We start from the raw sequence: 15,185 nt of genomic DNA, 5'->3' as shown, positions 1-15,185 counted from the left end.
CCAACAACAGTAGCGTCATCTTTTTATCAGACATTATTCTCGTTCAACTTATTCAACAAGTTGAACATCAACATCAACTTTATTCTTGATCTTGAATTGCCCCCCGGGGACAAATAAAGTGTTTTGAATTAAATGAATTTAATTATTATTTATAAAACCGAGTTGTGAAAATGGTCTTCACGTATCATGGATGGACATCAACGGATGAGGCCTTCATGGAGTTATTTCCTCCTACACATGAGCAGAACTGGCCCGCTGATATTATCAGCATTATTAGCAAATCGAGTATTTATTGGTTTTGCTTTTATAACAAACATTATCACTCTCCAGGGTGTCAAGCAGGCATGTATGTACATGTCTAGCTCCTTTCCAGATGAGTGACTATTTTGTCTTGATTAAATATCTGTTCTAAATGTTTGATAACTGCATTTGAGGGATCATTGCAGTAAATGTGTATATCTATTTATCTCTCAGGATAGAAGATATTGGTCAAGATATATGAATCAGATTTTTTTCATCCCTAATATCCAAATCTGTATCCATTCAAAAAAATTACATATTGGTCTGTCTGATTTGGTATCAATTTCAGACAAGACATTGTACACAGGCTTTATTTTAATGGCTTCCTGCTGTTTTACAGTGAGGACATTACGGCTGATCTGTGCCTGCGCTGAGGATTACAGGGCTCCTCACGAAGTTGACTCGACACCCAACACCGCTGCGATGTGAGTAAACCATCAGCTTCAAGAAGCAAACCCTTTCAGTGATGTTTGTATTTCTGCAGACCGACACACATAAACCCCACGTCAACAGAGTTTTTATTAGAAATCTGAAGTGCTGAAAAGAGGAACCATCTTCACTTTAAACCTGATAGAATACACTCAACAGTTGACCGATTAATAAAGCCTAGTTTATGCCTCGGCGTCGCGTGGAGGGAAAGGCTGCTGTACAGAGCTGTAGTGACTGTGTTGGTCTTTTGGTTGAATCCTTGTAAAGTAGAACTTCATTCAAGTGAAGAATGGGCAATGTGGCCAACATTTTCTATGCTCATCAACTTCATCAGCTTCCTGTTTGAAGGGTATCTTGGTAACGATCATCAAAAACTCAGCATGCACCTAAGAGAAAGACTATTGTATTCTTTTTTTAAGTTGAAAGAAAAAGCATTTTCAAGTTTATAATTCGTGTTCCTCCAATGCTCTTCAGCAGGAAGCACAGCAGAGGTCGCTGCTTCCAACATCAGCTCTGGGTCGTTGTCGGAGCTTAACTTTGTTTTTACTTATGATGCCCTCCGTGATTCACGAGCTCTTTACCTGGAGCACACTCCTCTACAAAGGATTCTTCTAGGGCTAAGTAGAAAAATGCACCTATGGTCATGAGCTTTGGGTCGAAAGAATGAGATCCTGGATACAAGTGCCTTAAATGAGCTTCCTCTGTAGGGTGGCTGGGCGCACCCTTAGAGATAAGGTGAGGAGCTCGGCCACCAGGGAGGAGCTCGGAGTAGAGCCGTTACTCCTTCACATCGAGAGGAGTCAGTTGAGGTGGTTTGGGCATCTGGTCCGGATGCCCCCTGGACGCCTCCCTAGGGAGGTGTTCCGGGCATGTCCCTCCGGGAGGAGTCCTCGGGGTCGACCTAGGACACACTAGAGAGACTATGTCTCTCGGCTGGCTTGGGAACGTCTCGGGGTCCCACCGTAAGAGCTGGAGGAGGTGTCTGGGGCAAAGGGAGTCCAGGTGTCTCTGCTTAGACTGCTGCCCCCGCGACCGCGAATATTATATTATTTGCACTAAGGGATCAAACGTGACCACCGCTGCAAACTTTTTTTTCATTTTTTTTCTTTTTTATGAGGGGAGAGAGGAAAGTCAATGAAAGAATCGAGGGAAATAACTTATAAATTCTGATTTTAATAAACATAGTATTTTGCGTTACAGACGCTTGATATCAGGACAGTTAACACACCTCTGAGTGAGACACTGTGCATCGGCATGTGGCTCTTTGTTACAAAACACAATCAAGCTTTGTTTCAGAGAAGGCCGTGTGCCGCGAGGAGAAATACAGACCAATAAAACAATCGACTGGATATTTAAACACGACGGTGTTGTGCGTTTTTTTTTTTAATGCTGCTGTTGTACGGGACCAATCAATGGCCTGCAGGGTTTAACTCCACCTCTTACGGTCGGATCGATATACTTAGTACCCCAACAGAAGGGTCCTAAAAAGTAGGACGGTAAAGGTCAGTAATTTGGGGATCTTTATTGGCTTTAGTTTATGGAAACGGCTCAAAATGTGTGACGAACCAAAACTGAATCCACTAAAATACATTTTAGTGGGTTTGTTCTCAATCAATACAAATGATGAACACATTGATATTTAACAAATATCAGAAGCAACTCAGATGAATTTCTTGGTATTTCTGTCACCTGTGCATATTATTAAATCAATTATGAATTGAATAGAGACCCAAAAAAGATTTTTTGACAACACCCAGCTCTAGTTTCCTCCCCGTCTGAAACTAACAGACCCGATGATTATAATCAATACAAATGTTAAGTAAAGCAATTTCATTATAAAAACATGTTTTTCATCAAAGCTCGTCTACAGGCACCTCACCTGTTCTTACTTTGAGTACACTTTCATTATCTCTTTTTTCCCACCTTGGTTCCTCGTGTTTTCTTCTTCATCTTTCTTCTCGTCGTCCCCAGCGTCTTACAGTAACGCGTAACGCCTTACTTGCTGTCGTCTCTTTTTTTTGGACATTTGTTACTGAGTCAGTTTTGACCCATCAACGTGGAGTAAGACTTCTAAAGTTTGTTTTTGTTGTTGACGTACATGTAATGGGAACTCCTCTTTAAAAATCATTTCTTCCTCCGGCCCTAATTCCACTTCGAATCAGAGACCTCTCTTCATTGATTTCATCCTTTTGATGGAAAGTGAAAGACTGCCCTAACGTCCAGTTGAAAGCCCAATCAACATTTAAGGACTCGGTGCTGTGGTCGCTATCCTGTCACTTCTCATCAGTGCTCAGATATGCCTGGCTCAGCAGGGGCTCTCCTAGGTCTATTGCCCCCTGTTGAGTGCCTCTTCCTGGCCAGGCCTAAAAGTGGGTCGTTGTGTCTGGATTTGGAACAGACCCAGGGTCCAACAAGGGGCTTCGGGTGGAAAAGAGACTGAGGTTTGTGGAGTCTGTGATGATGCACAGAGAGCCAGACAAAGGCTCAGTGGGTTGTTGTAGCACCCATAATTGAGAACATAAAGTGCACTGTGCACCCAATTTAAATGGTTCCGTGTTGACAAAGTTTGACTGAGTCCCCGACAAATAGATGGAAGCTGAGGAAGCTGTTTATCTTCTGGTCGTGGCTCCACATTATCCTCTGAACCACATTCAAGAGAAAGCGCAGTGATGCGCTGCTAACTAAACCTGTCACCCCCGAGTTCGACTCTCATGTGTAAGTTCATCGACTGAAAATATTTAGCATCAATATTGTACAAGCGGAGACTGAAACTTTGACAACAACAGTAAACAAACTTAGAGCCAATATTTTTTTATACGGTGGGCGGAGATCTCAGACCTGGAATAGAAGCATTCACTGGGTTGTTTGGAGAGCCGGTCTTGGGTTAAGGCTTTTTTATGGGGCTTAAAACATTGACATTAACATCATGTGGATGAAGTTTTTTTTGTGTGCAATGTCCACAAAATCAATGCATGTAGTGCTCAAACATCCAGTATGAGAAGGACAGGGATTGAAAACAAGAGCAGAGTTGTTTGATATCCTGTCTGTTTTTATTCCTTTTCGCTCCTTAATCAAATGCACGAGTGTTTCCTTCTTCATCGAGGGCTGATCGTCTCCTGCTCCATAAATGTCTCTTTGCGTTGTCGTGTGTGTAAAGTGAACTGAGATGGCAGAGTAAAAGACCTGACCAGGGACAGTGCGCCTCAAAGCTAACAACCCAACAAAAAGAAAGTGGAGAAGACGAAGAATACTTTGTGTACATATTCGTCAGTTCGGATAAACAACACGCTGACAGATCCAAGGAATGAAACCTGAGTCACGCCACACGGAAACTGGAGTCAAACATGAGCGAACCATAGAAGAAGATGATTGTTTTTACTTAGGAACCAAGAATACGATCGTGTCTGACATGTCAGAATATGATCTGTAATCGTGTTTGCGGTTTGGCTCACATATAAATTGTGTGAATCAAAAGCAGCATTTCAGAGGAACAAATGCAAGAAAAAACGCTGGCACTCCTCGCTCCCCATAAATCTCCTTAACAGTGAGAGGGGAACTGAACTTTTGATTTTGTCTTTGATAAATAGCTCCTTGGAGAGTGTTTATGTCAACTGTCTGTTTCTCTGCATGCGATCTGCCTGAGTTAACATTTTTTCCGTCCTGATTGTGGCTCCATGTGTGACTGCCTCTCTAATCCATCTAATACAGGTGGCTTTTCTGTGACTCACACCGAGTGTTTTCCATCAAGGCTTAACTCGGATTAATCATCCTGCATATGATCACAAAACATATCGACAAAAAGCAGAAGGTCCTGAGTGTCTCAAGTGTTCTGGTTTCTGTTTGTGGATTAGTTCCAGGTTAAAAGAGGGAGACTGTAAACAATAACAATAAACAATAAACAAGTGCATGAAATCACACTATTCCTGATCAACCGCTGGCTCCACCAGAAGCCTCCCAGAATGTGTCACTGCTCCGAGAGGCTAAATCATCCCTAGGTGAACGCCACTGGACTGTTTGATTATTGGGGATTATTGTAAAAACCACAGCATCTGTATCTTCAGCCTGTAAAGTCTTAACACTGATACATCACTATCAGCGTTTGTTTTCTGATCCGCCCGGTTAAAATGTTTTTTAAGATCTTGTGTTTTTAAAAAAAAAAAAAAAGGGTGTTATCGCACAGTTTTTCCATAACGTTTTAGGATCTTATCAGATATTCTTCTTCTCCATAATCTCAAGCCCGCTCACCCGACAAGATATGACGATCATGGCACGTCACACACTACAGGATTTTACTAAGAATATTGTCTTCAGCGGAGGAACGCACCGCCTCGCCTGACTTCACACAAACGATGTAGCCTGCGGTTAAGTTTGACATTATAATGCGTTTTGTCGAGAGAGGAAAGAACACGTTTTGGGTGAAGGAATGAGCCTTGATCTCCGAGCTGATCTTGGATATAAGGATTGGATCTTTTATACGACTCGCACGACAAGATAGTCTGGTAACTGGTTTCGAGCAGCCTGGAGTTGGGATCGGTCCTGCGATAGTCTTGATCAACTCGGCCCGATGAACCTGCAGTCTGAGCCAGGCTTTAGAGTGGGCTCATGAGGCAGATCAATACAGTGAACAGACTCCAGTCAGAACTGGAATTGATTGTCAGTGTTTTAAAACATTATATTACTGATTTAAGGAAAGCAGCACTAATCTGAGTAAAATACAGAAAGAAGTGATACGTTTTGATTCCAACTAAAAAAAGAAACCAACACATCACTTTATCCAGGAGTTTATTCCCCTTCTTTCCTGAGTCTCTGACATAAACAGGATTTTAATGCTCTCCTCGGAGACTCTGAAGTGATCTTTGCATGTCATATTTTCGCTCTCCTCATTGTCTCCCATTTTCATTCTGCCTACTTCCACGGTCCCCCGCTGAGTTACTAAATTACAATCTCACACAATCTGTGTTTGATTGTGTGAGGTTGTAATTGTATTGTACTCCCTGCCCTCCTTTAATCTCTGACCAGAATTTCCATCTTCATCGCTCTTTGTCCTTGACCAACTGGGTGCTCATTTGTTCTCGCGTGCGCCTTTTGTCCACCTCCCTTTCTTTTCTCTCTTCCATTGTGTTGCAAAGTTGGTCACCTCTCTTCTGCATCGCGCTATTAAGAATTGTTTCGCCCTTTTTTCCTTTACTGTATTTTTTCTTGACTTCTTGTACTCTCCACTAAAAATTGAGTCATCGAAAAAAAAAACAATAATGGAGCATACTGTCCTTTCTGAAATCACCATTTTTTCATGTGAGAAGAGTGCTTTGTGTCGTTGGAATGCAGAGACACCCGTTTTTTCGTGTGTGTGTGTGTGTGTGTGTGTGTGTGTGTGTGTGTGTGTGTGTGTGTGTGTGTGTGTGTGTGTGTGTGTGTGTGTGTGTGTGTGTGTGTGTGTGTGTGTGTGTGTGTGTGTGTGTGTGTGTGTGTGTGTGTGTGTGTGTGTGTGTGTGTGTGTGTGTGTGTGTGTGTGTGTGTGTGTGTGTGTGTGTGTGTTTTTACAGTAGTGAAAACAGAAGATTATAATTCAGCTTGTGATTGTGCATGTGAGGTCCAGCTCTCTGTGGTTACATGAGCCTCCCCAAACCTTTCCAGAACCTGCAAGAGCAGGATATCCAGTTGCATGAAGCCGGGTCAGTCGAGGGCCAGCAACCCACGTTCTCACGCAAAGTAGCAAGGCAGCAGTTAGCCCTGCGTGTGAGTCCTGGTAAACAAATGGTCACTGTCTGCACACAGGGAGAATGCTATCAGGCTGTCATCATCTCCCAGACTGCACTCTGTCCTCCCAAAAGGTCTCAGGGAGAGGAAAATAAAACTTTATCATTTCCCTCCCTGAACACTTATCTCATTAAGAGCTACATTTGATTTAGTTTCCATTCTGTTCCTCTGGGAGCTCATGCTACCCCACTGTCACTCCTTTTTCCCTCTTCTTCTCTTTTTATTTACTTCTTGTTTTCCTCTTTTACTGACCCCCCCCCCCCCCCCCTCCCTCTCTTCTGACAGCGGAGCAGATGACCTGTTGCCAATCCTATCTTTCGTGGCTCTACGGTGCCAGTGTCCTCAGCTGGTGGCTGAGTGTGCTGCTTTGGAGGAGTTCATTCATGAAGGGTGAGTCATCGCCAGAATGGAAAAAGATGCTTAATAAACATCTCCTTTGTTTTGCACCAAAACATGCAAAAACGTGTGTCTGTTAGTCGCTGTTTGAAGGAACGTCTTTCTGCACATTCCCCTCCTCAAATCAGAAGAATTCAGCAGCAGGTCTTTCACTCAGAACTTGCGTGCCTTAAGTCGGCGTGATACAAGTCCCAGGCAGCGTGCACACAAGTCATCACTGTTAATATACTGAAGGGTTACAAAGGTTCAGAGCTTTCTCTTTGCAAGGTCTCAATGAGGCTTTACCTGGTTACATAACAGATACGTATACAATGCCTGTAATCATTTAAATTCCTCTTTATATGTGATGTACAAACATTAGATTTCTACAAAGTCACAGAAAGTAAAAGTGTGCATCTTGCTCATATTGCAACAGCACACCAGAGGGTCAAATGTCGCTTCACTGATTTGAGTGATAGTCATCACCAGAGCAGGAGACGGTCGATTGTTAGTGTCAGAATCTCTTTTTATTACTCTTTTCCTAACAGTGAGTTTAGTTTGTGGACATTGTGAAACGTCATTAACAAATTAACAGGCCATCATGAGATTGCTCCTCAACCCACAATGCATCAGATACCTTTCGACCTCTGCAGTGTTTCACTCTGAACAAGGCCATCGGCCCATTTAGTAGACCACACCCAAAGCTCGCTGCTCACAATTTGCTCATCGACAGCATTTACTAGTTACTAAGTTTATAATACTTTATCACCAAGCATATACCAAGAGAAGCAGAGCAGGACGACAGGTCTGCAGGTCTGGTTGTTTCGGGTTGAGATACTCGGTGTGATTGCGTGCGAGTATAGCCCACATGCTTGTGGCAATAAAAACCGGTGGGTTATAAAAGCCGTCTGGTTAGATTGGCAGTGGTTTAGGAATGTCAGGATATTTGGGATTTGGTTTTTCTTCTCTAAAAATCCAGCTGGATGTTTATGTAGTTCAGTGGGTTCGGTTCAAGTAAAAGGAGGGGTGTAACCAAAAGGCTGTGACACGAGAGCCGAGTCACTTTAAGGGATTCATTGGCAGCTATCAGTCAGTGGATGTTGTGTAATGTCGACAGTAATCAACCATTTAAGGTTAAAAGCCTAAAAAAAGGTGAATCAGGTAGCAAAGTGAAAGATTAAAAAAATAGTTGTTATTTTGTCATTCTTATATTTAGAGTTGTTCCTATCATTTCATATGAAGTCAACAGAGGTTCTCCATCTGTAAATGCAGAGATCACAGGGGTTGTACAGGGAAGGCAAAACATCAACAAGAGCTGGGTGTGTTTCACAATGTACAAAAAAATATAAACACAAATTAGAGAGTAGGTTCACACGACATTCAACCTCTCTCACAGTAAGAACAGAATAAGGGTTGTGTTTGTGCTAAGCCTACATTTATAAAAAAAACAAATGGTATATCCAGTTAATGTAAAATGAAAAAGGATTGTTGGAAAAAGTTGTTTTTGGTATTTAAAAGCAACTTCCTTTTCTCATTGTTCTGTTTTCATTTAGTGATTCTTATCGTGTCCTAAATTTCTGGTAGATTTCTTTATGAAGCTCATGATGTTTACAGTGAGATTTTGAATGCTACAGTTCAGCATGAACACTCGGGTAACAGTGTTTCCTCGAGGGTGGAGTTTGATGGGTGATGAAGTGGAACAATGTTTTAGCTGCGTGCAATTTTTTAAACATTTGTGTCATTAAAGTAATTCTTAACATTTATTGGACAAAATAATTAACCAAAAACCAGCCTATTGTCATAACCCCCCTCCTGGATAATTGCAAAAGATGAGAAAAGTCCGAATTTTGCCAATGAAAATTATTAGAATATTATTTATTTAAATTCTTTCTTTTTTTTTAAAGCAGCGATGGTACATAGAGGGAAACACTGGGTGATCTGCAAAGCTAACGCCACATTTAATTCACCACGGTCAAAGGATAAACATCTTATCTCCTTTCCCAACCACTCAAGTCGTCGTGTCTGTCCGTGCAGTGCTGCGTCCTTGCTTCAGTCGTCTTCGTGTCTCGCTCTCGTTAGTTAAAGGTCAGCCAGAGTTGACTTCACTCTCCAGCCGCCCTCTTCTTGTCTCTGATCAAACCTGCTTCCTCATCACTTTCCCTCTGACATTTCAATCCTGTATCCATCACTTCACTGTTTCCCAATGTTATTTATTTATTTGTATTTAACCTTTATTTATCCAGGAAAAGTCCACCGAGGTTAAAAACTTCTTTTTTTTAAGGGAGACCTGCAAAAGTTACACTCACAACATACAAATCTTATCAAGAAAAAAAGAATCTGATTTTAGCAGATATAATCTCTCCTTTAGGCACTATTGTAAAATGCAGGTCTGGTCATTTCTGCTCTGTGAAGAGAACTATGGTCTGTTGTGTTGCTGTTTGACACTTGTCTTGATGTTATTATTTCTTGATAACTGATGTCTTGTCCACCTGCTTCTTTTTCAGCTACTTGATAGGAGAGGAAGGCTACTGTCTCACCTCCCTGCAGAGTGCCTTGGCCTATGTTGAGTCTTTGCACACAGCAGGAGCTCACCTGTCTGCCAACAAGCTCATATGAAAAAGGTAAAATAAGGTCCATAAATTGTGTTTTTATTTCCATGTCGGTGATGAAAAATGTGATAGTTGAAAATAGAATTAAATGTACTTCATTCATGCCCTGCTCAAATGTTCTCGATAAAAACCAAAGCTTGTGTAAACTGATGCATCGAGAAATATTACTGTTTACATTTTGGAAATGTTTAAATGGAAATTTGACCTCATGTCAGATTATTTATCTGCCTATACTTGTACATTATAGACAAAATGTAGCTCAATGCAAAACACTGAAGGCCAAAAGTGAGGAGAGAAAATGGGATTTTAATTTAAGCCTGAAGGGGTTTGGGGTTTGGGAACCAGAAGGTCGCAGGTTCAAGTTCTGGGACAAACCAAAGTGTGGAAAGGTGTTGTATTGGAGAGATGTCAATTTACATAATCTGCAGAGGTTCCCTCGAGCAAGGCACCAAATCCTCCACTGCTTGAGAGCAGCCCCCTCATTGACATCTCTGCCTGTTGTTCATGTGCATTTCAGGCAAACATGTGTTAGAAGCTTCAGTTTCAATAGCAGAGTGTCAACATGATTTTCCCTGCTGTGATTGATAAAGTGTTTAGAATTTGAAGCGCTGGTGCGTTCCTTGTGTGTTCGGCCTGACTAAACTGTGACGCATCCTCTGAGCAGTTGTGAGGAGAGATGTGGTGAGAGAAAGAGGGATACATGAAGTAGCGTGTTCCTGGGTGGCCGTGCCCAAGGTAATATTTCCACACTGCTACTCAGAGTGACGGGCCCAGCGACACTACATTTTATATAATGTGACACTCTCAACTGACATCCTCCAAACCTCTCAGTGACCGAATGGTTCCTCTAGATTAGAAGCTAGTTTTGTAAGATTTGATGAATATTTAATTTTGAAGCCAGCTGTGCTGCAGAGAGCTTCATACCTGCCAGGTTACTGAAAACAGGAAGCACCAGTATTTCTCACTGGAGATTTAGTTAGAAATGACTTTATATGCGCAGTTAACCATCGTTTTTGTCAACAAAAAGGACTTTGTTGGCCAAGCCAGAAGAAAACCACGAATACAGCACTTGTAAAAGTGCAGAGATTAAAGACCCTGCAGTCACTGGAGCCTCCTGATAGTTCAATCTGCATTAGCCACTGTGCTCCAGAGAAACAGCGTTATGCCCGGTACACACTAAACAACTTCTGAAAACCATTTTGAAAATGTCAGAGAGCCCACACATTACAACAATTATGACCGATGAACACTTCTGATCTCATAGTGTGTGGTGTGCAAATGAGATGATCAACTCACCACACCACACACTCGCTGATTCATTCGCCCCCACAACCAGAGTCTCAACTATCACAACATGTAAACTCGCGCAGTCAGACGAGTTTGTTTTAGTTTGTTTTACTGGACACGTTTTAATCTAACTCATGTTGGTCCTGAATTCATGACGTCAATTTAACTTTATGCTTTGTGATTGCTGTTGTCGCCATGGTAATGTTTGTTGTGCTTCCTGCCACAGTTAGCATGCTTCCTAATTGGCTGGTGTTCGGTTCCATGTGACAATTCACAGTCTGTGCTCGGCCGTCCTCAGTGTCCTCCCCACACAACAGGATTTCGGATGTCAAATATTTCATACATTTAATATTTACAATTTCAGAAAGGGGGTTTCCTGATCGTCTTCCGAGCAGATAAAATTACTCTGAACGCACCATACATCACAGGAGAACCTGGCATGATAATCTTTACATCTAGTGATAGTCGGACCTTTGCTGACTTTGGTGGGAAGGGGGGAAGTGGGCCCAAAATCGGCCTGATTAACCTGCTGCTCCTTAGTAGTTTACCAACATTTGTTATCATACAGACGCACTAAATATTAACAGAAGGACTGCCTTTTGCTCTTCTTCCAACACAGAACTAATCCAGCTCGTCTCAACCAGTCTCTTCACCATGAACCTGTGAGTGGTTTTTAACCAAACTGAACCCTGCATATGGCCAGACTAGACTTTACTGGGACTTCCTAAAGATCTGTTTTGGAGCGATGATATTGCAGTGACTTGCACTGGATTTTTACAGGGATTGTTGTGTGCGGTTGATGTTCGAGGCAACCATTTGAAGGGATGATGACGTTTATTATGACTGCTTAAAAGACATAAACCTGATTTTTTTTTTTTTCTGTTAAATTGAACTTATTAATTGAAATGTATATTGTAGCTTTTTTACTCACCTACAAAAACAGGCACTTTTATAACAATACATTATTAATGCATTGGTTTGTCTGTTTGAAAGACTAGTTGGAAATCCGTCCAACACCTCTGAATGACTGATATTAATATGTACACTTTGGGCGATGATGAGTTCAGGGTTCATGCTACACTGGATGATTGTTTTTAGTTCAGACAGTAGATGTATTTGTAGACTTCCCTACCAGGCTGAGGGTGCATTTGTCACAGATGACATGCAGAAGGAATATCTGCTGTGGGCTTTAAACTTCAGCTTGCAGTGTCTCTTGTGTCAGTCACTGTGTTTGCATGTAACAGCATGTTGGATAACGCTTCATGCTGTATGCTATTACTAACTGTATGTTGTACCACTATCACACTTTGTATACTTTTGAAGTGTGTGCTTCATGTCACAATTTGCTTGACAAGCCACAGGGACTGCTCGTCAAAGTGAAAACAATTATTTGACAATTTTCATTTATTTTTCAGCATTGTTTCCAGATTGAAAGGTTATTGTTTTGATGCCTTGATTGTGTACATCAACTTTTGTATTTATTTATCTAAATCTTTTTAACAAGGTGAAAAATCTTTGTACCATTTCAAAGAGAGCTAAAGACATTGACACATTTTTTTCACTGTTTTTTTTTTTTTTTTTTTTATCCACTTCCCGATGCTTCTCTTGATGTCTATAACCTGTCATGTTTTACTTTATATGACTGGACAGAATTCTTGACTGATATTTGAAACTACAAAAAAAAAACACTTTTCTATGAAGCCATTCAAACTGTTTGGTTTTAAATACAGGAAAATGCAGACCTCAGTCTGTGATTCTGATGTTTTTGCATTTCCTTTTCCAAATCATGTTGACTTGAGTGAGTGTTGCTTCTCTTTTCTTTATCCCATCCAGGCAGTCAGTGGCATCTCGTTGTACTTGTGTACGAATTAACTCAAAAGTTTCAGTAGACTTCCATTTTTTTTTATTTTCTTGTATGTTTGTATGTGTATGATAACAGTGATGGAACCGAATCGTCCAAACAAATACAGTGCATCCAGAAGGTATTCATAGCTCTTCACTTTTTCCAGATTTTGTTATGTTATAGCCTTATTCCAAGATGGATAAAATTAAATTTGTTCCTCAACGTTTTACACACAAAACCCCATCGTGACAAAGTCAAAAAATTGTTCTTCTTGTGCTTCTTTATAAAAAATAATCCTGTTTCGAAATTGTCCTTGGGATGTTTCTACAACTTGATTGGAGTCCATCTTCAGTTTATTGGACAAGACATGATTTGGAAAGGCTCACTCCTGTCTGTAAGGTCCCACAGTTCACAGTGCATTTCAGAGCACAAACCAAGCCATGGAGTCAAAGGAATTGTCTGTAGACCCTTTAAGACGGGGTTGTCTCGAGGCACAGATATGGGGAAGGGTACAGAAAATGTTTTGCAGCATTGAAGGTCCCAGTGAGCACAGTGGCCTCCATCATCTGTAACTGGAAGAAGTTTGGAACATCCAGGACTCTTTGTAGAGCCGCCCGACCAAACTGAGCGATCGAGGAGAAGAGCCTTCGTCAGGGAGGTGACGAAGAACCTGATAGTCACTCTGACAGAGCTTTAGCATCTCTCTATGGAGGGCAGGAGAGCCTTCCAGAAACACAACCATCTGCAGCACTCCACCAATCAGGCCTGTATGGTAGAGTGATCAGACGGAAGCCACCCCTCAGTAAAGGGCACATTACAGCCCACCTGGTGTTCAGGACTCTCAGACTATGAAAAACAAAACTCTCTGGTTTGATGAATAAAAAGATTGAACCCTTTGGCCTGAATGCCAAGTGTCATGTTTGGAGGAAACCAGGCACCGCTCCTGACCTGGCCAGTAGGAGTAGGAGACTAGTTAGGATTGAGGGAAAGGTGAATGCATCGATGAACTAAGACATCCTTAATGAAAACCTACTCTAGGGTGCTCTGGACCTAAGACTGGGGCGAAGGTTCATTTTTTTAACAGGAAAACGACGCTAAGCACACAGAGAAGATGACCAAGGGGCGGTTGTGGATAGAGTCGTCATCTCTTAAACCGGCAGGTCGAGGGTTCGAGCCCCAGCTCCTGCAAGCAACATGTCCCTGGGCAAGACACTAAACCCCGAATTGCTCCAGACTTGATCTGGATCAAACATCTCTGGGGAGATCTGAAAATGGCTGAGCGCCGATGCTTCCAATCCACCTTAATGGATCTTGAGAGGAACTGCAAAGAAGAATGGAAGAAAATGCCCAAAAATAGGTGTGTCAAGCTTGTAGCATCATACAAAAAAAGACTTGAGGCTGTAATTGGTGCCAGAGTATTGAGTATTGAGAAAAGGCTATACACTTTACTGTGCATGTGATTTTTTTGTTATTTATTGGTAATAAAGTAGCAAAAATTTCAAACAATTTTTCACGTCATCATTATGGTGTTATGTGTGTTTAATGTTGAGGGGAAAATTAATTGAATCCTCTTTGGAATAAAGCTGTAACATAAAAGGTGGAAGAAGAGCTCTAAGTACTTTCTGTATGCTCTGTACAATATGTTGCTTTGGTGCATTTTTTTGCTGGCAATTTATGAAACTTTCATTTAAAATTTGAAAGTTGGTGATCATCAGTAAAATTGTAATGAATTATGGATGCATGGTAATTAAATATGCAATTCATACTCTGCTTTAATACACTTTCCTTCACTTTTATTTACAGACTGAGACAACCTTTTGAAATATTCAATGTTCTTTTTATTTACTTTACTTCTTTTTTTTTGATTGTCCAAGAAATGTGAAAAGATGTCCTAAGAGCTGCTTTAAATTCTACTTTAAACAGCAGGATGCTATATTTTGCAAAGTGGAAAGCTCCTTAATTATGAGAATAATCCATTGTTCTTTGTGCATTTCTTTCATAAAACAGAATGTAAATGTTTCATTATTAAACTGTTTTGCAGTGAAAGGAGGGAAATATTGAAATGGGAAGGATGAATGTATTTAAGAGACTGGTCAATAAAGAGACTGGAGAAATATTTCAATCATTTTAGTTTTTTGTTTTTGTTGCGCTCCGAGCTGATGTTGAGCTTCTTCACTTGTAAGAGTTCCTTATGAAGTTATTTATGCTACATTACATGTTGTTAACAGAAGTTATAATTACTCCAATAAGAAACATGACCTTTTCCGCTGTTGCAACCATACAGAGCTAATATGCTAATGCTAATATGCTATGTTTTTGTAGTCTTTGGCTGTTGCTAGCAGTATTTTAAAGGTCGTACAATGACTTTATGTGGTACTCGTAGAGGTTTAAAGAATTCCTCAAACTTTATTTAATATTACTTTAATTGACAAAGTTTGGAAGACAACATGTAGCCATTTTTTCCATAACCATAGACCGTAAATAATGTATGAATGGAAGAAGCCTGAGTGATGTCATCCATCTGATATTGCTGGGGGCTCCAGAGGCTTATCAGCAGCCGCCGCCATGATGTTTATGCAGTCTCA

The 15,185-nt window shown here is 41.0% G+C and overlaps 1 protein-coding gene across 1 annotated transcript in view; it reads left to right on the top strand.

The window, feature by feature from the left end:
• Positions 1-14,714, top strand: part of vps9d1 (VPS9 domain containing 1) — a gene marked incomplete at its 5' end in the record, with an annotated part of 31,235 nt that extends 16,521 nt beyond the window's left edge. Inside the window, 4 exons of the mRNA XM_079345591.1 lie at positions 641-725; positions 6,772-6,876; positions 9,366-9,482; positions 11,377-14,714. Coding sequence (XP_079201717.1) covers positions 641-725; positions 6,772-6,876; positions 9,366-9,477 — 302 coding nt within the window. The 3' untranslated portion in view covers positions 9,478-9,482; positions 11,377-14,714. The remainder of the gene's footprint in view (positions 1-640; positions 726-6,771; positions 6,877-9,365; positions 9,483-11,376) is intronic.
• Between the last annotated feature and the right edge of the window lie 471 nt (positions 14,715-15,185).

Source organism: Symphodus melops (genome assembly GCF_947650265.1).
Source record: "Symphodus melops genome assembly, chromosome: 6".
NCBI lineage: Eukaryota > Metazoa > Chordata > Actinopteri > Labriformes > Labridae > Symphodus > Symphodus melops.
Note: the sequence above shows the minus strand (reverse complement) of the source record. Positions and strands in the feature narration are given on the sequence as shown.